Raw genomic sequence first — 25,173 nt, 5'->3', positions numbered from 1 at the left:
TACTGTACAACACGTATTTTTTTTGGTTTTATTTTGTCCATGGTGCTTTATGATGACAGAATAAACATTAGCTGTTTATAAACACGTAAGAGCACAGCATTGAACATTTAGATTCAGTTTTTGAAAAATTGGCATTCAGATAAGGATAGGCTTTTGTGGATGTCAAATGTGTAAGACGTACTGGAGAATTATTTGACTGCAAAACGTAATATGTGTTTTTCTATGTAAATTATAATACCAAAACTTTCTGTTTTGTTCACAAATTACAAACAGCGGACACATGAAAACACTGAGCCTTAACAACAACACCTACTCTTAATGACTGCCTAGCAATGGTTTGTGTTGTGGTCTAGGAAGCAATACACTAGAAAGTACATAAAATTTGAGCAGCTGAAGTATTTTGGGAGCCCTAGAAAAAAAGTTCAGTTTTATTTTAGTGAAACCTATTGCAAACTGCGACAAAAGGCCAAAACCTGAAACCCTGTATGCTAGGAAATTTCCAGATCTATCTGGGTGTGGGTCTACAGATGTGGACCTCCGTGCACAGTTTGGGTTCTTGGTTAATCCCAAATTAGAAGGACCCACTTTCCAATTTGCAAAGACGACAGCCAGCTTCAGCGTGAACAGCTACTGGTCTTGGAAAAGCAAACCACTGCATGCAGATTTTCATTTCTGCTTTTCATGATTTACATGATTTCATGACCCCAGGCTTCCTGTTCTCACCACCATCAGTAAATTTAAATAAACTGTATTAATAAACTGGGACATCTCCTGTGCTCCCCAGTGTAACAAGCATTTTTTTCTTTACTCTTCTTCGTATCTCACCTTAGCAAGTATTTTGTAAGCAAGACAGAGAAATACCCACACGTTTCATTGATATTCTTTCAGTTTTATTATAATGGCATTTAGTCTTTTATCTTTTGACTTCCTCATAAATACACAACACACGTGAGTGGCTTCCAAGAGTCAACGCCCATTTTACTAGATTTGTGTTATGAAGCTTAGAGTTCGTGCAATAAAGGGACGCCTACAACAACAAAACCAAAATTCCATGAAAACCACTACAAATTTTGGCACTTAAAACTATGCTTAAGTTCTACCTCCAGAAGTCCCTCATTATTTCATGCACATCCATCACTCTAGCACAGTATCTAGGCCGCAAAACCTATATATAGGTTACATCAGGTAAACTAGATCTGAATATTGCTTCTTTGAACTCCGAAATGACTGAAATAAAATAACTTTATAACTTGTCACATACGTAGCGGCAATATTTAGGGCTTCAAAAAGAAAAGCTCTTACCTTGAGAAACAAGGCTCCCTTGGAAGCCAAGGAGTCCGTTCCTTTTCCATTGGGGTAACAGTGATACGCAGCATCCATAATAGGATAGCGGCTGGCAAAAAGCAGACCACTGTTCACAAACTTAAAGCTACAGCAGCCATGGCAACTGTAGACCCCAACATCGTAGATAATGTATTCAAAATAGTGATGAAGCTGCTCTTTCAATTTCTCTGCAGCCCTTTTGTCAAACACTTCCTGCAAACACAGAAAGTCCAAGTTGGCAGGGAAGAAAGCAGAGATCTCATGATCAAAGGTCTCATCTGTATGTTTCTTCTTCCGCACTGAAGTCTTCTTCATGATCGAAGCTTTGTAGAGAAGCTTGTTGTTGACAGTGCTTTGGTCCACTGTACCATCTCCAATGCGAACCTTAACTAAGGACTCTCGGGAGGCAGTGTAGCTGTCTAAACTCCCAGAATCACCTTCCTTCTGTTTGTGGTTAGGTGTTTTTGAGCTCTCTACATCACCTTCCAGGGACTGCTCTGCTGGATCACTGGCATTAGCCTGGCCATTGATGGTTTCTGCTTCGGCATCTGACATGTGGCCGTTATCCTCCCCGTTTATGCGGACAATGCAAGCATTATCTTCTCCTTCATTTGGCTCTCCAACTCCAGCCTTATCATCTCTACTCTCCTCACCGTTGTTTGAGCCAGAATTGTCTCCTTTATACTCCATTGATGTTGTCCTTTTCATGCCAACATTGACAGTACGATTAGTGCTATCTCCGCCCTGCGGGGAGACCAAACTGCTAAAACTTGCTGCACTGATGGAAGTGTTAGTAGGAGAATCTATATATATTTTGATCTGCGGTCTGCTTGCCCCATTTCGGATCCTCCGGCCAATCTCTTTAGCCCTAGCCTGCGTATTGAAAACATTATTAAATCTCGCCAGAGAATCTGGCAGCAGGCAAACGTTGGCACTGCCAAAGCAGAAGCTTTTCCCGTTCCCTGCAGCCTTCCATTCAGTGAGCAGCGTGGCTTCATTGGCATGGCTCTTGTCTTCCAGTCTGGAGTAGATATATGGCCTTCTAGCTGACTGCAGCGGGGACCATAACAAGAAGCCAATCAGAGCAAAAGGAAGAGAGGCTACCAACAGCGCCAAGTAGATGGGGGTGGTAATAATGATGCAGAGTGCATGAAAATAGCACGGATCATCTGCTCTTTGACGTTTTTCATAGGTGGTTGGAACAAAAGAGGCCACAAGCCTATCTGCAAACCAATAACATGGGAAAATCAGGCCCCAGGAAAAGGAATGCAGAATTGACAGAAAGCTGTTGGGAAATGGGGAAGTGTATAAAACCATTGCAACTCAGTTGTGACAACACTTGAGGACCTACTACATGATGTCACAGTCAGCCATCCATCAGAACACTGGGAGAGGGTGGAGGGAAACTGTCCAGCCAGGAGGTTTTTTCCACTGAGAGTCAATAATAAAACTGTAAGAGCACCATTTCACTGTGTTGGAGTAAAAAGGAAACAAGGCCACTGTTTTCATCTGGCTTTTTGGCATCTATCTTTGTCAGAGGGTATCATTGATCACTGCAGGCTGCCATAACGAATCTCTCAGGAGGCAGAAAGAAAATCTATAAAGACAAAAAACACAGAACATATGTAACAGTTACTAAAAGTTCAAAGCAGATTTTCTCACACTACTTTTGCCTTAAAAATCTAGATTTTTTTTTTGTTTAACTTAGATGGCATTTTTAATAGGCTCCTTAAAGACCACAAATCTGGAACAACTCCAACTACAAGCAACTGGTATTTCTGCAAAGGAAATCAGTAATTTGACCATTTAATGCAAATGACTAAAGTTGTCATAAAACACATTCCTATTACAAATTGTAACCCTTACACTGAAAAATATACTTTGGAGTTTCTTTTGTTTTGTAATCGCTCCCTCTTTGACGCTTCACATTTATTTTTATCAGCTACTTTCAAATCTTCATAAATGCTGTAGGGCAGTTATCTCTAGGCAGCTCTAAAGGGTATTGCATCTAGTATTTTATCACTTAAGTTAACTTCTCTTGAACTGACAGAGCCTTTGGAAAAAAAAAAAAAAAGTGACGTGATAAAGGTATAAGGGCAAAGGCACCTTGTGTTCAAGAGCAAAAATATTTGCCAGGAAAAAAAACACTACAAAATCCTTTTTCATTTTTGCCATCTCAGAGAGATGAGAATTACAGGAGAATATTTATTGGTATGACCTCACTTTAAAATTTGGGACTCTATCATTAAAAATTGTTTAGGGAAATAGTAGTTTGATGTATATTTTAAATATTGGGTAGGGCACCTAGATGCAGAAGGACATTTTTATAACACTTCATAGCAAATGACATAACGATATGGAACAGTTAGATGTTGATAGAAGAGAGAAGATACGGATTTGCAGAGCAACACCACCTTAGCATCATAATAACCAAAACTTAACTCTTCAATTTTCTCTCACCTTTCAGATTTCCACTTCTTTAAAGTGAGCCCTTACAAATGATCTATGTTCCAACTGCCAGCAGATTTTTAATTGTGGTACATATGCAATACCAGACTGCAGACTCAAGAGCATAATGTACAGGTCAGAAGTGATAAATAAGGCATTAAAATATATTGTTTAATTAGCTCTTAAAAAAAAAACAAAAAACAAAAAAAACACACGCATTCTTTGTTTAATAACAATAGGAAAATTGTTCCCTCAGTCTAGATCCCTGATCAGCAAGACTAAGAATAGTCACAGAACATCACATTTGCAGCCATACGTTTTTGGTAGGCATCACGGCAAAGAATGATTTTAATAAAAAGAACCAGATGAAGGTGAGATAGCTTTGCAGATGTTTCTTCCCAAGTGTGAAAGGCAGCCCTGGGGAAAGCTAATAAGTGTTAGTCTGAAAAATCTAGGAAGAGGTTGATAGAGGCTCCTAACAAACTCCTGGAGACAGGAATCAATCCCAAAACTGAATGAGAAAAGTCAGGTTGGGTGGGAACAAGATTATAAAAGCCTTTGAAAGTGAAACCAAGCAATTGGTACATGAATACTGTAGAGAATGAAGAGCCAGTGGAAGCATGCATTGAAAAGGATGGCAGCACCACAATAGCTGAAAAGTGCTTCTAACCACAGTGTCCTGCAGGTGCAAGAGCAGCTGCATCTTCGAGATCTTTCACAGAATCTTCAAAACTTAGACAAGAACGCTTGACAAAAACGCACGTGCTGATATCGGGGAAAGAAGGCCAAAAAAGGGATTCAAAAATAAAGAAGAAGAGAGGAGAAAAAGTGAGCCCTGTTACTGAAGCAACACACACCTAGCCTTCCCCCTGCAAGAATAATACACCTCCGATTGCTCATAGCCATTTTGTTTATGCCAGGCAGTCAATATTTGCTGGGCTATACGGTCCCGTAGGTTTCTGGGCTGATGAACTATTTAGATAGAAATCAGAAAAGCTGAATCAAGGGAGGGGTTTTTTTCTTTTTAATTATTAGCTCAGCATAACTTTCACAATCTTATAAATTATGTTTCAGTTAAAAAAAAAAAAAAAAAAAAGATTGACTAGTCAAGCGCCAAATAGCAAACTCCTGGCATTTACTAACTGCCAACAGTGGTTTTGGGATGGTGCTCATGGGGGAAGCCTAGCAGATTTGTTTTCCTGTAAGATTTTTAGGACTCTCTAGTAAGAACGCTCAAAGAGACTCTGGCATGTACACATCAGATGAAAAAAATAAACTTAAAAATTTGCCCAATTATGTAATTACCCTTAGATGAGAAATTTTGTAAAGAAGTTATTCTGATCTAGTAGATGCTTAAATAGTTTTATAAAATTGCTGCCTAGTAACTCAGCAGATGAGAAAGTTTCCAAGTTTCTTGTTTGCAACAGTCCCAAGGGTACACAGTACACTGTTGTTGGGGCCATGGGCTGTGGGGATGGACTGCAAACCTTCTGCTGCAAGGTTCTGGCTAATGACCTTTCTGGTGAAAGCTACAGCTGCGTTGCAAACTGTAAGGTCAATTTGATTTTTATTATTTTAAAGTAACACAGCACAAAAACAATGCAGAGCTACAATGGGGCAACAATAATTTGTTTCATTAGGTCTTCTACAGACAAGCATTTTCTTAAGTATAGGATGACAGGCTGTTACAACTCCTAGGGAAACATGACACCAGGTGAGAACTTTGTAAATAGAGCAGTCAACACCTACTGAACGATGTGACCTTCTGCTAAGGACTGCAGTGTCAATAAGCTGCAAGATAAACAGCTGTCTAGCAAACTATAAAACGCTCAACTAAAATAGCTTCACACAAGCAATTATCCAGATTATGGGAACATGCTAAACCTAAGGAACTCATGCTTACGGGAGCTGCAACATACTATCATCTACATTAGTTAGAAAAGAAGAAAAAACAAATGCAACCAGAAGTCTTTCCACCAGACAGGATTACACAGCAAGTGTCGTAAAGCAAATCGGTTCACGCTGAGGTCTGTTTTAACAACGCTTAGCAAGAACGCACTTCTTTGTAAACACTAAGGACTGAATGATGGTTCAAGGCCACAGTGGCAACTCCTACACTTCCTACGCCTCAAACAGAGCTAGCACCTTTGAAAATCATGGAAGATTTGCTGGGCAGTTTTTCACCAGGTGCCTGCTGCGTTCCTCACTGCTAGCCCAGCTGTTGTGGGGAGGCAACGGGCAGCGGAGTAGAGAGACCCATCCCATTCACTTCTATGCGAGTTCAGATACTATTCTCATGGCTAATGGCACAGAACTACAGAAACTCTAGCAGGAGAGCCAATTTTGAAATACAATAGTTGGAGAAATAGGAGGAAGGAATCGTGAGCTGGATGTACTTTAATTCTTGCATATTGCAGACAGAAGACATGAGCACATCAGGGCCCTAATTAAAAACATTCTTCTTGGAAGTAAAATGCTATTCTAACTTATCAATATTATAGATGAAGGAAATCACACAATTTGCCAAAGCTCCGTCGGGGACTAAGCGGCACACTCACAAACAGCAACCAGGTTTCCTGCTCCTGTCTCTTAGCTGCAAAACCATATGCATGCTAGTGCCTCAAAGTCACCCAAGAAGGGACCACGAGAGACACAGTTCACCGTCTCTCCAAGATCTTAAAGGGTAGCGGGGGGGGAACGCACCATGCGAGTCAGCTGCAACTCGGAAAACATGACGTCAGTAATATCTCTCCTAATGCAAGGTTTAGATGGAGCCTAAGGCTAAAGTGCATAATTCCTTGTGATGAAGGGTATTACTTGGTAATCCAACGCTTTATTCATAGAGGCTTGTGAGATTAAGCAAGAATTTAAGATATTGCAATGAAACAGATATTTCTGTATGCGGCAAAGAGGTAAACTGCAGTCTTGTTTAGTTGTTTTTATTATTTTCTAAGTGTTTGAAGTCTAAAAACGACTTTAATTTTTTTTTTTTTTTATGGTGCCAGTACAGAACACCTCAGCTTTAGTGATAACAAGACATCAGGCGGAAAGGTTTCAAAGATCTTTATGATTATAATTATGCCCAAAAGTGTGCTAGAGACATCACAGACAGATCAAGAGAGAGATGTTCCTAGCTCAAACATAGCTTGCAAACTAAATAAAGGACGATCCAAGTCAACAAATAATAGAGAAAAAGAAGAAAAACAACAGAGGTTGCCAGGATAAGGTTATAGCGACAGTCTAGAAATGGTCAGAAAAATTCTAACTTTCTTTTCCTCACAAAATCAAGATACGCTTTTAAAATCAGGCAATTCAAATTTCTTCAAATTTGCTATTTACATCTCTCAGCTGCATCTTAAAAATGTATGCAAACTACTGCAAGAACATAGGTTTTTTAATAAAAACAGAATAAAATGACTGAAGCGCCTAGCTGATTTGGAAAGTTAAAACTCTTGGGGCCCTTTCTATTCATACACCTAACTCACTGAGACTAGTTTTTCTTGAATCCTGACAATTGCTTGGTCCTCAGTAAAAGCCATAACACTCAATTTCTAACCTTGGATTCCAGAGAAGTAGCTTAGAATGTGTTAACTTTTTGTTAACTTTACTTCATTATTTTCAATGGGTTGTCTTTGAGGCAGAGAGATACAGCTTATAATAATGCTACCACTACACCACACAAAACATCAACATTTACTGTTTAAACTGAGGGTAGGCAAGAGGAAGATCTGTGTGCCTGTCTGCTTTTCCATGTCTCTCTCCAGCATCAAGCAAACGTGGGTCATACGGGAGGCGGCGTCAGCACTCCCACGCAGCTTGGAGGGAACGGGCCAGAACAGGGAACAGAGCAAATTCCCACTCAGGCTCTCGTCTTAGCTTATTAGACCCACTACAACTTAATCTCTGCGTTTCTCCATGGCATCATCTGTTTTTGCTCTCCCGGCGGCAATTCATAAATTCTCCTTCTCTTCGATCACAGTCTCTTCCCCCTGGGTATTCTTATACGTGCCTTTACTTGGAGTCTAGTTCAACAACTAAGTGCAAGTGACTTACTGGAGAGAAAAAAAAACCCAAAACCCACATACTAGTCCAAAAGGCAGAATACATGTGATCCGTTTTCCTAGCCGGATTACCCGACATTATATTTACATAGATGCAGCTATCTCAAGCTAGCAGTTGCTCTAATGGAGATGCTTCCCCGTTTCCTTCTAAGCATTTCACATAGGCTGAAGTTTTAACCAAAATCCTGTCGTCCTGCACAGTTCACTTTGTGCAGTTGCCCAAGATGTATGGGAAGGCAATTTAAGAAGCACTCCTTGGCTCACTTCAGCTTCCACTTAAGTCAACAATAACATTACAGCTGATGAAAATCCTACTCAGCAAAAACTGGTCTAGATGTGGACTCACTATGACACAAGAAGTTGAGTTAGGTGTATTACTGATACTGATGAGTAAAGCAGACCCCATTCCACCTACTGATGAGTAAAGCAGACCCCATTCCACCTAAGGATCTATCAGAAGGAGGGAAGGAGAAAAGTGCTTCTACAGCCTTGCCGTTGCCAAGTTCATTTGACAGTTTCTCCCCAAACTTTCTTCCTTCTATCTAAAAAGATAATCAATGAATCCCTAGCTACTCTGCAGATTGTTACTTTTATGTTCATCGGCTGTCATCAGGCAAGAAAGCCATTATAAACAAAATGCCTAGCTTAAGTGAACTATACTGTTAAAAAAAAAATGTGCATTTACAAGTTTCATTGAATAGCAGGGATGCCAGCAGTTTGCAGAACTCTGCAAACTCTATTGAGAAGTATTGAGCACTTGGGCTGAATTCTCAAAAGGAGCCTTTGGACAAACAGTGATACCTCCCACTGAATTTCTGTAAGAGCTGCACAGTAAACTGTTTAAGGTGCAGCTATTAATCACAGCACTGGTAGCTTAAGGGACATGAAATAAGGGACATGAAGCTGTCAGAGTCCCATACTCTCTGAGCAGCTTCTTTTAGATATCCCACACATGGAGGGTCCCATGTTTAATATCTACATTTACTTCTTCAGAGATATGTGATGTTACACAGGATTTTTGATTTAGGAGACTCATACGGCAATATACCGAAATCACAACACGAGTTACTCAGAGGAAGATAAAGCAATTGCAATGTACAGTTCAATCACAATACAAATATGATCCCCATTACCGGTCTCTACAATATGCTCACCAGCACGGTGCTGGGCATCCCCACGGAATATGTGGGTTGAAATCAGCTCAAGGCTCTCTTCAAAATTCTTCTGGTAGTTGTTCAGTTCTTATACTCTGTGTTGGACTGAGCCATGTACACACTTCCCCCCATGCTGGTCTGGCTATCTCAGGGAGACGTTCACGCTCTCTTGATAAACTGAAATATTTACATCACCAGTTGATCCCCTCAACTGTGATACAGTCACTAGATCCACCCAACTGACATAGCTGCTTATCTAAAACAAAGACAACCCTCCCGTCGTCCCCTTTTCGCTGAGACAAAGTCAGCTTTCTGCGCAACAGCTGTGGTCAGTCACACCCTACCTTATTCCCTGAGCTTCATGGGTGCATCTCCCTTGCCCATCTCCTCTGGGCCTTCTTCCATTGTAGGGCTTTACTGGCCAGTCACAGAAGCCCATTGACTTCTCAGAGTAAAGCAGCCATTGTGCAACTGAGCCTGCTGCCCTAATGGAGCTGGATCGGCAGTGAAAAAAGTAGCTCCGGTGGAATATTTCAAAGCCTACATACAATGAGTGGGAGGTAACAAACCTGCTCATTTGACAAAAGATTGGCTGTAGCTGGCCTCCTTCTTGGAGATCTCAGCAGAGAAGCTAAGCTAAGCTTCATATTGCCACAGTATCCTGTATACCTCCTCCCCCAAAACGGAAGTTTTCTCCAACGCAGATCTGAAAATTTACTTGTGATCACAACTGTAAAACTTGCTCTGTGCTTTGTATTTGTGGGGTATGGCCACAGAGTCTCATCTCCAGGATATCATCATCTCAATTTGGTAGTCCCAGATCATATTCCCAGGCCAAAACCCATACCCACACATCTTCTGCTATCTGAACTAAATTTGATTAGGTTTTAAACTTAGTATTAAAATTTAAATTCAACTATGTTAACGTAGGAAAACACACATTAAAAAGATAGCTAAACAAATATAACAGAAAAACCATGAACAACACGACGGTTTTGTCCTGTTTTTCTTTACAAAATGAATGGAAAATTAAAGTCAAATTGTTTTTTGTAGAAAACAATTATCTTTTTTATTCCTGCAAGCAACCTCGATTCCACCCTGTCACAATAGATGTTACCTGTTTAAAGCTTGCCTTTGAACTCATAAATGCAAAAGGGACACATCATATCTTCTGAACCTAGCAGAGATTTATTCCTTATTTTATGCATACAAACTGCAATCCCAACAAAGAACAGACAATGATGTGTCTACAAATAGCTATACACCAGCTGTAATAACAGATCCTAGGGAGCCTGACCCAACCCCCCAAAACCCCACCAATCCACCTCCAAATTCTAAATTATTCCTCCAAAACGTTGTGCATTCTGGTATTTGAATTTGTGTGCACCAGTAGCAGCCTGTGAACATAAGCCGACTGAAGTGAGACACTTGCCACGTGATGAGTGGCAAAGGTGACGATAAGGTGTTTAGGTCTACTCCACTGAAAGGGGCAAAGACTTGTCTACAAATCCGGACTCTAAAACTTGTTAGTTATTTTGATTACCGTAAAAATAGAAGCAAACCCACAGTTCCTGTGGTACTTCCGGAGGACCAGTGCCACAAATACATTTATTCATATTATCCACAGTTGCCTCAAAAACTGTCAGGCTGACGCAAATCAAACAACACAGCAACTGGTGCCAGTTGTGATCAGCAAGGACATTGACTTGAAAAATAAACTTAAGCACCTCCTTTGAATAACCCTTTAGGACTTCATCCCAACCTACAAAACTGCCTCCCCTCCCTACAGGAGACACAAATCAGGTTACTTCCAGATTATCAATGCATATTACAAGCCTTAAGAATTAGCAAAAAGTAGAATCAACAGCATTTCGGAGAGATCCTTATTTTCTAATGGTTGAAAACAACACCAAAAACTTCATAGAGCTTGACATTTTCAGAAAAGCTTTGTTATCAGGCAAGATTTAGAAAGGAAAAAAAAAAAAAATCTCACCACTTGCTGATCTCGCTCAGTACCTGGAAAGCTAAACACACACTATTTTGAGACCTTATTTGGTGTACTTTGGTAGTGAGACAACTGCAGCACATAAACGCATGAATCCGTGACACTAAGCTCTGTTTATACAATAGAAACGGAATGGGCTCTATTTACAACAGCACCTTTTGCTGTGCTTTAGCCTCGTACTTTATAGGAGCTAGTGTAATTCAATAATGGCTAAATAAATCTGATCTTTGTAGATGGTTTGTTTAACAAATCTTAGTGAGATGGAACAATATTAGCTTTGGCTGCCGACGACAGAATTGGAGATAAAACCTCCCCTACTCATCTTTCGCCATCTAAAACCCAGAGGCCTGACTACAGCCATGCCTAGTCCATAAATTGTCAGGGGGGACAGGCTCCCTGTAAAATGAAAAGCTGTATTTTAAAAAGCAGCACTTTAAGCCTTCAGGCTTCTGTTTAGACCAATATGGCTCATCAGATAGAACCATAAAGTAATCAGTTTTCCCCAGAATGAGTATCTTTATACTGCTGAACTTCTTACCAGTTGGCAAAGAGAAGTTACTCTGTCCTACAATAAACACAACGCGAATCCCTGCCAGTAAATAACGGTTCAATGAAAAAGGTCACCTCCTAGAAGTCTCAAAATACTCTATAAAGGAAACTAAAATACGATGCGATACAACTCAACCAAAATACAACTACCTCTATAAAGAAAACTGAAGTACACTTATCCACGTTCTACGTATGGAAAATTAGAAAAACAGCATTTGTAGCTTAAGCAAGTTTCCTTGGAAAGCCTGAGATTAGACTCCTTAACTCAAAATTCCCTGCTCTACTGACAGAGTCATATTTCCTCAGGATTCACAGGGATCTAATCGTACTATGGGTAATCTTAAAAGTATCAGCATTAGTTAAAACTCAACATGTAATAGTAGGATTGCTGATTCTTCCCCAGGAAATGCTGAATCTCACCCAAAAGATCTGTTTTCAGAAGAATAACTGCCTCTCTGAAAAAAATGCAAGAGTACTAGAGAAGAATTCAAATTGCAGATTTTTTTTTTTAAACTTAAATTGTTTTGTTTTGAGACACCTACTACAAGAAACACTCAGTCCTTCTCAACCAGTTTAATACAAGTCTCTTAAAATTCTGTGTTTTCAGCCAAAACAGAGCACTGCACGCTCTTTTTGACTTTCTGAACGTGGCACAAATTCAAGCAGAAATAGGATTTTTTTAAATTTACATTTAAGTCCATTTCACTGTAATATATGGTTAGACTAGAGTACATCGTCTCTCATATTTTCACTTCTCTGTTTGTTACAAACTAAAATATAAAAGAAGACAGTTAGCAATACAGGACTTTTTAGATATTCCACCCAGTTAGCTGGCTTTTGTCTGAGAGAACATGCTCATTTGTTGCCCCCTTTACATGAAGCCTGGCTGCATTTTGCTCAGATATTACAAAGCTATTCATCTCTCAAAAGCTCACGGTTAAAATATTTAAAACCCCAAAATCTGTATGGTGATTTATGTTAAAACCACTCCTAAATAAGCAGAGATAAGATTCTCTCTAGGTCTCTTCTAAGAGGCCTCATTCCACGTTACAATTGCAAAACAGCCCACAGGCAGTAGCGCAGACCTGTTTGCACTCCTCACCGTCTACACAGGGGCAGCCTGTGTTTGCACACACCGCTGCTGGTTACAACGGGTACCTCTGCAGGAGGTTACACCTAGCAAGTCCCGCGACGCAGGCCAAGAACGCCCTTACTGTCTAGCTACACGACTGCTTCTACAAGTTTGTTGAGCCACCCTGCAGCATTATTCTGCTGAAAGTTTTTTTAAAATGTATCTGCTTCCAAAATAGCAGTCTTGGGCCTGGGGGGGATCTAGACTCTCACAAGAACGCAAAACAGGAAGGCTGCAATATGTTTCCCGCTCATCCTGAAACTTATTTCACTTTTTATTAAGCGTTAGGTTAAGCAGAAAACACTGATCCTTCTTCTTTCCCTTCCAAGAGATCCTGACAAACTGGGAAACATGCTCACCATGTTCTGGACGTCTTACTATTTCAGCACAGGAAACGACAGCGTTCAGGTACAGAGCATCCTGTGAAGTCTGCTAACGCTGGCGGCGAAGAAGCAGGTTTCTGGCACTCTCCAGAAAATTGCCTACGAGTCTCCCATAATTTCTGCTGTCAGGACTGCTCCTGGCTCAGGTCAGGATGCTTCTCCTTGCACCCTGGCAGGGCTTTTCAGGTCCTGGGTTTCAGGGGCTCCTACTCAGCGTGCATCAATGTGTTTGTTGTGTGCAAATCGATGGGGATTTGGCAAACAAATCGAAAGTGAAACGGAAAGGGTGGGGAATCTTATTTCAGAGCCAAGATATTTCACGTCTCTGTGTTAATAAATAAATAAAGGGAAATCTCAATTTTGTACAATGGACAAAGCGATGATACATAACACTCCTTGAAATAGCAAAATTGTGTCATTGTCATTACTCAAACGGTGGTCCATGTTTAAAAAAAAAAAAGAAAGAAACACAGAAGCTATACCAAATATGAAATGTTCTACTACTTCTACCACTAAAATGGACAATAGCACAAACCAATAAAAGAATTTGACAGGATTTTAAAAGAAAAAAAGCAATGAGCAAGCAAAAGTGAGCAGCTACTCTGACAAGTAGATAATTCATATCAGGGCACAAAGTTCACCTTACTATTTTGTGGACAGCGTTTTGTATTTTCCTTAAAACACAGTATTGCTTATGTTCTTCTGTTACTAAGTGCAGATGCAAAGATTGGGATAATCTACAGATATTTGAGTTTAACACAAACACCCCCTTCCATTTTTGAATTACTCTTGCAAGACCAATGAAGTCACCAAGTCCTGTCTTCACCCCGGAGGAGCAGGAGGGGCCGAGTACCTTATTTACATATTTAAAAGGAATCCCTGCAGTGGTTTTGTAGGCTCACCAACAGATGACGCACACTGGATGCCTCTCTCAGCAATCAGAAGAAAAATTTGTTTAAATATTTAATATGCTTTTTAAAATTTCTACTGAGTCAAACCATCATCAGTCTTTTCATTGTGACTGAAAGTAAAAGGTTTAATTGAAACAGCTGTTACTTAATAAATCACCAGAGGCCTGTAGAGGAATGCACGATATTTCAAGTTTCTGCACTAGAATATAAGACAAGTCTAAGTGAGATCTCAATCCAAATAACAGAACTTTTGAGTATCAGAAACCTGGACTCCTAAATAGACCTGGGCGTATCTCCAATACAAACAGCTTGATCTCCCTATTACATTTAGGATGCAAAGCAGGTACCCGAGCTCCTCCCTGCTGCGTTCGCTCAGCCAGGTAAGCTGTTCTGTTCTAAGTGTTTAGCGAGAGGGCAAGATACTACAAATAAATACTACTAATTCAGCGGAGAAAAACCTGACTACATTGAAATTTTGTCAAAACATGACCAAAAAAACCCCCCAAAGTGGCATTTCTTTATTCATCAGATCTCTGACGCGTATTCACAGAGCAAGCGCTAATTTTAGCTTCAAACAGCTCGTTTTTAGTAGCCACTACAAACCCAGCTTTACTATGGGAAGTTAAATAGGATTTTGTTTCCTCAATGTATTTGCCAAATCTGCTCTATTCCCCAGACAAACTGTGTAGTCCTCTTGTTTTCAAATAGCACCCTCGGACACGTACAATCCCTGCACAAATTACGGAGGTTATAAAAGTGCTAATAAATGCCGCTTCCACACAGCGGCGGCATCTTTGTTAATGGCGATGCCTAAAGCTGGAAAGACTGCTGCTGTATCTTTCACACCGATGCAGAGTTTGGAAGTCTTCTGCTATTACATAACTCACTTCGCACTGTGATTCACTTGACAACTGAATTTTTTTAGGAGTCACTCTGTAGAGCAGAAACACATTCCTAAAAATTAGATTGTCTTTACTAGAGAAGTAGGCTTTCATATGTTGAAAGCTACCACAGAACATTTTGGAGGTGCAGCCCTTCAGCACTGAAATGAAATTCATATTCCAGTGCAAGTTCACATTATCTCCTGCACGTAATGGAGAACAGCTGTCAAAGAAAAATGGGTAAGTCAGGGAATGCTATGTTTATAACGCTTTTATCTCCTTGGCTTTGGCCTATCTCATCACCACTACAAACCTGAAGTTGTCACATAATGATGTCTGAGAGTCTGAGTTATGTACAGCTTCAGTAAACAAACAGCAATCACTGTAATTTTAAGGGAAAAGGAATCTTTATTAGCTATTATTGAATATTTGCATTTCTACCTCTACACTACATTTTGCGGGACATACACTTACCTAAGCTTTCCAGGTAGAGGTGCCATTTGTTTTTTGGCCACGGCTTATACTCCTGTGTTGCATTTAATAGGGCTATTCCCGGTTTTAAATTTGCATCAGTGAAGCAAGTGCATACTGAGAAAGCATCAGAGCACTGCTAGACATGATAACATTATTTATAGAATTCTGATTATTATGCATCCCAGATTTTCTAAGATTTTAAGTGAAGCACAGGGAACATACTGTTAGTATCTTACATAATTCATCCTGATCACTTAAATAGTTTCTTAAAACAGCATCCCCTGGATGCCTGCTTCTGAAGTGTTTAACAAGGTATACATAAAGACAGTAATAATTGTAATGGGGGTGTAATGAGCTTCACTACCAACAGGAGTCAAAGTGCAGTAGATTTTTATCTCAGATAATTACTGCTATGTGCAAGAAATAAAGCCTTTGAATTACCTCTAATGAAGGAATTTCACAAAAGAGAATTTTCATTTTTATTCTTAAATTGCTATACAAATCTGACAGGTGTTAGACTGACAAAAAGTCAGAAACCTAGACACTGAGGGGTCCTGTGCATCGATACAGAGCTATACGGCAGAGCACAGGATGCGGTACTTGGACTTTCAGTGTGCCTTGGCTACCTATAACAAGAAACCACACTTTCCACACCAAAACCACAACTCATTGTAACATGAGCTAGAAAAGTAACTGCCTTAGCTATGAGTAGTAGACTTCTCACAGAAATACCCACGCAGCAGCATATTCTGCAAGCCACAACTACGTCGAAGTGGGTGACCCTTTCTCAGGCAGAGTAAGCCCTTACTTAACATGTCACGTTCATTCACTCTTGAGCCCTGTGGCCAAAACAACGAGAAGCTCCTAGAGTACTGCTCATGGATTTTGTAGAAAGTATCGTCAACCTGATCAAGGCTGGTGTAGAGACCACTGAAGTCCCATGTGACACTGAAAGCAGGTCGTAGCTGGCTACACTTTTCAGTTCGGTCAAGAGGACTATTGACCTATCTTAACAGGAACAACTCCAGGTGAAAAGCCATACGGCTGGTACATGAAAGAGGAAGACAATTTCATCCTTCCACAGATATGAATCCTTGTACTAAAAAGAAGTTTTTTATTATTTTCTTTTCCTATGAATACTGAAAGTTTTTCTTAACGAGACTTTGTTCCCTCATATCTCAGACTTCCTTGTGCATTTAAAGAAGTCATTTTATGGTTGAGATCCTATCAAAATTTCTAAGTTACTATCCTGAAAGTAATTGTGAATTGGGATTGGCTCCAGTAAAGCAAAGAGGCCCAGGCAATAAGCAGTGAGGATGGTAAGATTTTGCTGCTGACTCAGCTGATAGCACAACTTAATTTTCCGTACTAAGAGAAATTAAATAAACAACTTGCATAGGTCAAACTGAGAACTCCAGCCTAATCCAGCAAAGCCTCTGTTGGTAAACCACAAGCCTTTCAAGGGTCTTTCACATGCTTCTTTGCCTATTTTTTAATGTCATCGTTATACCATGCTTTTAAATGTGCAACTGATATACCAAATATATATATCAACGAAATTACAAGGAAATGACAGAAGAAAGGATGGCATGCATGCAAACTAAGTAAATTCAAAGCAAAGTCGTTTCTGGAACTTAAACGACTCCTCAGTAAGAAAGCTGTTCTTTAAAGTCATCTCTTAGGTATTTAAATGCAGGTTTTTTAAAATTTTTTGTCTATATCCTAGGATTTTCTGAGCTGCATTACCAGAAAACAAAACAGAACAATAAACAAAAGCGTTAATTCTGTGTTCTTGAATATTTGTAAGATGCCATTTTGCTGCTTTGTTTTACCACATTCATCCCTTTTTGAAATAACTGTTTTTATTGTCAACATTCATCTCTACAGATAAACGTGCATTGGCTGCTCACTATGTCTGGTAAGCTATTTACATTCAACTAAATTATCGCTACTTGCTATAGTTACATAACACACACACTTGTGTGTTACACTTATTGTTAACAAGTATCCACTGGAAACCGTGAAATATTTGTTTTAACTACTTCCTAAGGACCCACTTTTCAAAAGTCATTCACTGAGGCCATCTACAATGGTTCACAGTCACAGCTCAGGACTGAGCAGCCAACACTTCTTCATCACCACACAAGAGAGAAAAAAAAGACTTAATTTCCCACACAATTGATTTGCAACAAATAATTCAGCCAGGTCTAAGCCTTTTTTAGCTTGTAACTGTGTCTTTTCAAACCTGTCATTCAAAACACTGATTGTGCAATCAGCTGCAACCAGCGCCAGTCTCTCTCTATAGAAACACACATCATCTACCTGTGGCTTCAGCCACCTGAAAAAGTATTTGGAAACGAAGCTTGACAGGGGTGAAGGAAAAGAGATCAGGAACCTCAAACCTTGCGTTACACTTGCAGCATAGACTCCAATTACCTTATAGCAAAGAGTTCAGCTCAAAATGCTTCCCTGACGCGTTGTCAGTGGAGTATTTGGAAAGGTGAAGTAACAGAAAGGTTTATGGGCTTTCTGAGGGAAAATTTATAATAATAATAATAATAAAAACACTACAGTTTTGTTCTCTCCTGCTACCCATACACGTACTTAAGGAGCTGTCCACTGGAGTTGGGAACAAGACCTTCTTTTGTGAACCTGGGACAGAATATGTCATAAAAGCAAAACGCTTGAAAACACAGATTAATATTCATCAGTACCAGTGGTATATTTTTAAATATATATCGGAGTCTCAAGGCCTTGAATAACATGGAATACAAATCGTTCATTTGCCCTTTTATATTACTGAACACAAACGGTGATGCTACCTGCAAATTACGTGAACGCCAAAGCAGCTGAACACCAGCTTCTGCCACAAGGCTACGAGGGACTTAGATACTGGTGTCAGATGCCACAAACTCCTCCAAGGAAGATCTCCTATCACTGACCTTTTCTTCCTTAATTTGATCGCACTTCAAAAAAGGCATGTTAAAAACAACATTAAGAAGGGGAACAGAGTAACATGCAGAGTAGTCCAATAGGATTCCAGTAAGTCAGCTTGCGCCTAGCACCTGCCAGCACAAACACAAGAAATTATTGCAGCAAATGGCTCAGGCCTTACTCCACTGGATTTCTGAAGTCTAAACGGAGCGGGACCAATGGTATGAATCTGAAATGAGTATTCACTTACAAAAGCCAAGGCTAATGTTCAGTACCGCAAAGAGAAAGAAATAAAAAGTCAGCCTCAGCAAGGCATTTGGAAGGCACTATGAATGAATTCAGTTTTTATGTTTCGTTGCGCAGAACGACCCTTTCTTAAACCCCATCACTGCAGCAAGCATCCATCTTGAACACTGGTGACACTAACAGATCTCAGTGCGAGATTTTAAAGTATATAAACCCAAAAATGAGGTATCTTTTTTGTACCACTCTTCTTTCTTTTACAAAATATACAATACTTCACAACTCTAAAACACTAGCAGCAGAAGACTCAAAAGAGAACTTTATCACTATTAAGTAATTTTTATGATACATAAAAATTGTATTCCTTTACATGCCAACTCACAAACTACAGACTGTAACAAGTTTCCCAGACAGGCACTTAGTAGTCGAACTCTCACATATCACAGAGCACACGTTATCAAGCTATCCCTGTCCTCAGCATACCCACTGATTTTGAAAAAACAAAACGTATCTGTATTCTGAACACTCAGTTTGAACTCTCCAGCTGCCTATGAAAGAGATGGTCTCTCTCTGACGCAACACACTTGAGACCTCCCAGGAAGCACACCGTACAGGTTACTGGTCACCAGCTGCAACTCCAGCAGCCTCAAGGAAAACAGTTGAGGAGCATCATTTGATATGGTGCCTCATACAAGGAGGCTGCAAGCTGATGAGATTTAACTATTGTAATTTCAGTTTCATGTGGTGAGGCTTTAGCCTCTATGCTTTAACGCAGGGAAAACCCCTCTTATTTATAAATGTACAATTTAGGCCAATTTCCCATCAAATACTCAAAGGAATCATAATGGAGGACGTGTGGCCGAAATTTGTCTTGTTTTCCGAGACAAGTCCGTTGGCACTAGTTTATTAATTTGCTAGCCATTGGATATATTTATCCCTATTTCCTTTTCAACAAGGTCCTTGACCACATCTTTCTTTCCCACAGAAAAAGCCTTTTAATCATTTCCATTTCATCTTCTTGCAGGGACTATAACAGTATTTTGTAATATTATTGTATTGTGGAAATATGCAAAACAGGTTAGGTACTGTACAGGTACACTGAAAGATCATCACCACCAAAAGACTTTGCTATTTACACAGCAGGAACACATGAATCTTGAGAGAAAGTTGTAACACTTCCAACAAAAATCAGTGGCATAACGTGCACTGCTTCTTACTCTCCCTAAGGTTCTCTACTTCACAGTGTTCTTTTAATGCAAGCAGACATGTAAGTACTGCTGATACATCTTGTTTCTATTCATTTGCAGTTACAAAGCATACTCCTGCTTTCAAGGTAGCACTTTTAGCTACTTTTAGATTTAAAGCTCTACCTTCAAGACATGCTAAAATAAAGAGAAGCGTTAAAGGAACAAACCACAGATGCATCTCTTGTCACAAGCTCCCATCTCAAAGACACAGTGGTAATGGTAGAATTTTACAATTAACTGAACCACGTGGCAAGCACTCAAGGGTGACCTCTGCAACAACCGAACACTCAAATTCTAAACAACTGTCATTATATTTTCTTATCGCATCAAGAGGAAAAACTTGATGACCAAAGTAATGACCAGGTTATGGCAGCCAGCACAGGACAACGCACGGACTCACAAACTTTCAGATATCCTTCACTGTTTCTGACTTCCTCTGACTCTGCATCATCCACGGTCTCGAATCAAAGGCTACTCTGCCTTTGCCTCCTTGCCACTGCACAAACATGGGCAGCTGAGCCAGGGTGATCCAGAAATTGCGGAGCAGCAAGAGCTGGTGTAGAAACACAAGGCAAAGCACCTTCCTGCTCCTGCCCCTACGGCAGCTCTTGAATCTCTACGGGAACCTCCTCATCCTCTGGCACTCCAAGAGCCGAAGCTCCCAGTCCTAGCAGGCTCATCTGCTTATGCACTGCGTCGGATTTGAATTTCGGTACAGCTCACTAGGGAGGCACTTTGCTGATCGGAAGCCAATGAGCTTGCCAACTGGCCTGCAAGCCAACCCCGCAGCCAGTCTGCGAATCAGAAGAGACTACCTATTCCCTGAAAATCGACAAAAATTTTATTCCTTGCGGCAATTCCCAGTTGCGTAGCGTTAGCCAACAAACTTTCCCTGCTGTGACCATTTCCCTTCTTGCCCTGTGTCGCGCCTGTTCACATCATAAGCTCTTGGGAAGACAGTAACTGTCTATCCTGGTGTCTTTGTACAGCAACTATCTGAACAGTCCAGATTACTGTTGAGACACATTGATGTTGCTGTAATGAGAGCGCCTTTAATGAACAAATTGTTTTCTATTATGTAAGATTTCCTGTCATATATATAAAAAAAATATTTCATACTGATCATACTAAAAACTTACCCTTATGCATTTTCATCAACATAATTAGTGTTTGTTGTACTATCACTCAATGAGTATATACAGTTGTGATTTGAGAACAACACTCAGCTCTAAAACAGCACTCTTCATCCCTAGATGAATGCAAATGCAGCTGGTATTTCAGCTCTTGCGAACAGGTCAGCAGCATGACTAGCATATCAACATCTCAGCCAAGGAGCAACACTTAGAGGCATTCTTTTAAAGGTCAGATGAAATGGCTCAATATGTACTTCAGCAGCGATTATTTCCAAGAAACTGGTCGAAGGCAAATGGGCTTCGCTTGAAATTTAATTCAAGTTAAAATTATAATTTGAACATTTAGTAGAGGTGTTGGTTGATTATTATGAATATATGCTTGTTCCTGCTTAGATTCAGCCGGCTTAGATTTGTTAAAGTTAATTGACTATGGCATTACTGATTAAATTCACTGGGAAAGGACAAAATATTCACACATAATGTCTAATTCTCTCTTTATTGATTCAGAATCAGTAGAATCTGCAGCACAAATGCAGAACAGATGAAATATATATGCTGTACTTGATTCTTAGGTGAAGCTCATACCAACTGCAAGAGTAGCTCACAGTAGCTGGAGTTATTTAACATTAACATCATATGCAGTTTATCTACTTAACTTTACATTGATTTGCATGCCCCTCCATCAAAATAATTTTTTGATTAATTTGAAGAATAAAAAAAAAAAAAAAAAGCCTCCCACAACATCCCTTGGGAAGCATTCAGCATATTAATATATTCAGGCACTCTAAAGACACACACAAGATTCCTCCAAGGAACTGGCATGAGAAAGCATTACAAGCATATCAAAAAGCATCAGTTCCAGAGATCTAAAGGCTAAAAGACCTAAAAGAACAGGTTTATCCAGACACTTTACCTGCAGTTCAAAAACAGACCAGCATAAAGCTTCCCTAGCTATCTTATGATTAAGTGTCTGCGAAGGCTGGCAAAGACACAAAAGCTACAACTATCGTGTTTGTATTTAGCTAGGCTTTACGTCTGTTGCAGTGTAATCTTAATCTTTGCAGTCTCAAGTCTTTGCAGTTTCTTAGGAAGACATCCCCAGAAAGATGAGACCTACCCTTGAGGTGGAATCGCACCATTCTCTAACTGATAATGCCCCCAGGTAACTGAACACTCCTTCACCAGGTTTTCAACAAAGCCCACCAGCATTTAGCTACAAGAAAGAGCAGCTGAGACCAGTATGTAAATGCAGAGATGCAGAACAACAACTCTGAATTAATACTGTCTACTTATACACAGGAATATAGCAACTAGAAGAAAGCAGTTTAAAAAAAAAAAAAAAAAGAATTCTTTCCAATTCTGCCTAAATCTTACTGAGGGAAAATATAAAAGTAGGGCCAACTTATCCAAGCCTCATTATCTTCTAGGGACAAAGGTTTGGTCTGCTGGAAAGCGCCTCCCAGTAATTTTCTCAGGTTTTATTTTTATCTGAAGAACATCTGTTTGCTCAGTCTAAGTCTCCCGAACCTCCTCAAATCAGGTCTGGTACTGTACCATGAGATACTGGAGACAGAATACAAAGCACTATTGACACTCAATACTGTCTACTGAATGTTGTCAAATGGATTATTTAAAGCTATTCCTTGTCTCCTGCAGACATAAGGTGCGACTTTGACAAGAGGTAATCCTTTGGATGTAAGTAGCAAAGCAACATGAAACAATAAAAAAAACAGACAATAAACCTAAAGAGGCAAGCAATGTAGTATTTATAAAAATAATACAAGAAGGCCCCATGCTCCAAAACAGAAGTAATACTGCTTGCTTGACCTGCTTAACCTGTATGATTGCTGCCTGCCTTTCACTAAGGCCATACTGTTACAATATCATTTGAAAACTGCACTAAATGTTATTTAGTTTTTAAATGTAATGTTCAGTAGTGCGCATTATTTGTTAGATTTGTTGTTTTATGTACTTGTCCTGGAAATGCTAGACAGAATTGCTTCCCAACAATTTACTTTTAAAAAGAGATACCCCCTACCCCAAAAATAAAATAATAATAATAAAAAAATCAATATTAAGGTTACCTAGTATTTGATACATGAAACAGTGTCTGCCTCTATTTCTGTGGTGGCGTATTTGATACTTCTTTATAAATGTTATGAAAGAACTGGCCTTGTTGGAAACCGTTCTGCATAAAGAAGGAAAAGATAGAGCTGCACAATCACTGGAGAAATACACAGGGACCTATTCTGGCATTTCTATTGTTTACTTTGCTTTATTTGTAATTGCTACCTATTTTAACATTCTGAAATTTATGAACTAGTGTTCTGTACTCCCTGTATTGTGTACTAACTATGGAAGCATGAACAAATTAAATTATTTTACATAAAATTTCTGTATACAGCTACAAAGTTGTTTCATAACTTTCTACACAGCTTCTTTAACTGCATATTACTACAACTTAAAAAAAAAAAAATCATTTAAAAAGTCTCCTGACACTTACTTAGTTTACAATAACAACTGAAATTATGGGACATATATTTAAATTAAATATGACACTCATGAACAAAACTTCCAATCTCTGCTACAGAAAACTCCCAGTCAAATTAATAAAGCTTTACCTGAGCTATTCCTGCATAAGAGCTAGAGAAGATGGCCATGGATACCAGCTACCAACAGTTAATAAAAAAATAAAAATTAAACAACTAATCACTGTAACACATACTCTTATTTTTCCAAGATCAACTGTCTTCTCCTCTAGGCATCACTGAAAATCATTTGAAGGTGACAAAATCACGTGAAGATACACCGAAGCAAGCTGAATAACCTACACAGAGTACAGAAATACGTGAGGACTTAAACCCCATAAACATGCAGTTTAAGAATATAGATATGATAAACAATCTAATCTGACTTCTTGATTTTATATTCCTTAAGCACAATCCGCTCATAACACCTCAGCAGAGCACATCACCTTAGTGGGAATACACAGGTGTAGCCAACAGCAAGCCAACAGCCCTATTTTTAGCCTTTCCTTGTGTTATTTCATCCCCACGGGCCAGCTTTCATCCTTGCATTTATGCAAGTAGCTCAAGTCAGAGTAAGTGGGAGATGGATATATCCGTGATGCTTATGCCAGACATTAATGAAGCCAAGAGGATTCAGGGCAGGATCTGAGAGACCTGTCAAAAAACAACTGGGAACACTAGAGAAGCTGTTTTCAAGAGGGAACGTATTCTGTACCATGCGTGACTTCCCCACTTAAGACTTCATGTATGTGAACTGATGCATGTGTAGGTGCACATACGCTCTAATTTATGTGTTTGCATATATTAATATTGACTGAAATAACTATTAAGGTGTTTTAGGACCACTCACCTAATAGCTGTAGGAAAGAACTGATAGCTTTACCATGATGCAGATGTGCTCGTTTAACACAGTCATTCCATCTTCCTCCATAGTATTAAAGGTTCCAATGAGTGATTTCTTTCACTCAGACAATGGTAAAATTTTTTTGTTTTATGATATAAAATTATCCTAAAAGCAACACAAAATAATTAAAAAAAAAAAAAAAAGATACTGTGGAAAAAAACCCCCAACAAATCCTTAAAAATCAACAGGAATATATCTACTATGCATAGAGATCTCAAGGGAGAAAGGACCAGGGGAAAAAGTTCCCTCATGTGGAAGACTTCTGGAGATAATTCAGTACTGTGTGTACCCGCATGAATAAAGGAACTCCAAATAGATAACGTATTCACCTCTTCTTTTTCCCCCAAATATAAGCAAAAGATACGTCTTTCAAAAGACTAAGAAACAAGAACCTCACTCTTTTCAACTCATTAAGGAATCAAACAACTGGCTGCCCCCTTTATGTCTCTGAAAACCTCCTCTCCCCAAAAATCAGCTTAAACGCTACTCTAATGGCTGCTGATCTGCATAATGTTATGGTAACAAACACAGTTTCTTTCTCGGAACAAAAGATGCTGTTTTTCCCAAATTAACTCAAATCAGCCCACTAAAATACTGCTTACAATGAATGTTTATATTACCAGAATATCTCTTCATAACGGTTAGTTTATATCCCTATCTCAGATAATTTATGCTATGAAATGAGTTCTCTCTTGTAGTTTAGAGTGATAGGGCTTTGGACAGCCATTCTTCAATACTCATCAATCCTTTCTAAACTGGTAAGAGGTTTATAAGCAGTTGATGTGCCAGCTAATGGCTCGTTTTTGCTTTCAAAGATGGAGTTGGCAATAAGTAAACTGCAAAATTTTTGTCTTCTGAATCTT

The 25,173-nt window shown here is 39.4% G+C and overlaps 1 protein-coding gene across 4 annotated transcripts in view; it reads right to left on the bottom strand.

Moving 5' to 3' along the window:
* Positions 1 to 25,173, bottom strand: part of SMPD3 (sphingomyelin phosphodiesterase 3) — a 140,128-nt gene that overhangs the window by 43,458 nt on the left and 71,497 nt on the right. For 3 of the 4 annotated variants that reach the window (XM_068956266.1, XM_068956265.1, XM_068956268.1), the window contains one exon: positions 1,303 to 2,920. In XM_068956266.1, coding sequence (XP_068812367.1) covers positions 1,303 to 2,640 — 1,338 coding nt within the window. In that variant the 5' untranslated portion in view covers positions 2,641 to 2,920. Of the gene's footprint in view, positions 1 to 1,302; positions 2,921 to 13,031; positions 13,249 to 25,173 lie in introns of those variants that run through there. The other variant, XM_068956267.1, reaches the window with a different exon arrangement.

This window comes from Struthio camelus, chromosome 10 (genome assembly GCF_040807025.1).
Source record: "Struthio camelus isolate bStrCam1 chromosome 10, bStrCam1.hap1, whole genome shotgun sequence".
Lineage (NCBI taxonomy): Eukaryota > Metazoa > Chordata > Aves > Struthioniformes > Struthionidae > Struthio > Struthio camelus.
The sequence above is the reverse complement of the archived record's forward strand: the minus strand, read 5'-3'. Positions and strand labels throughout refer to the sequence as shown.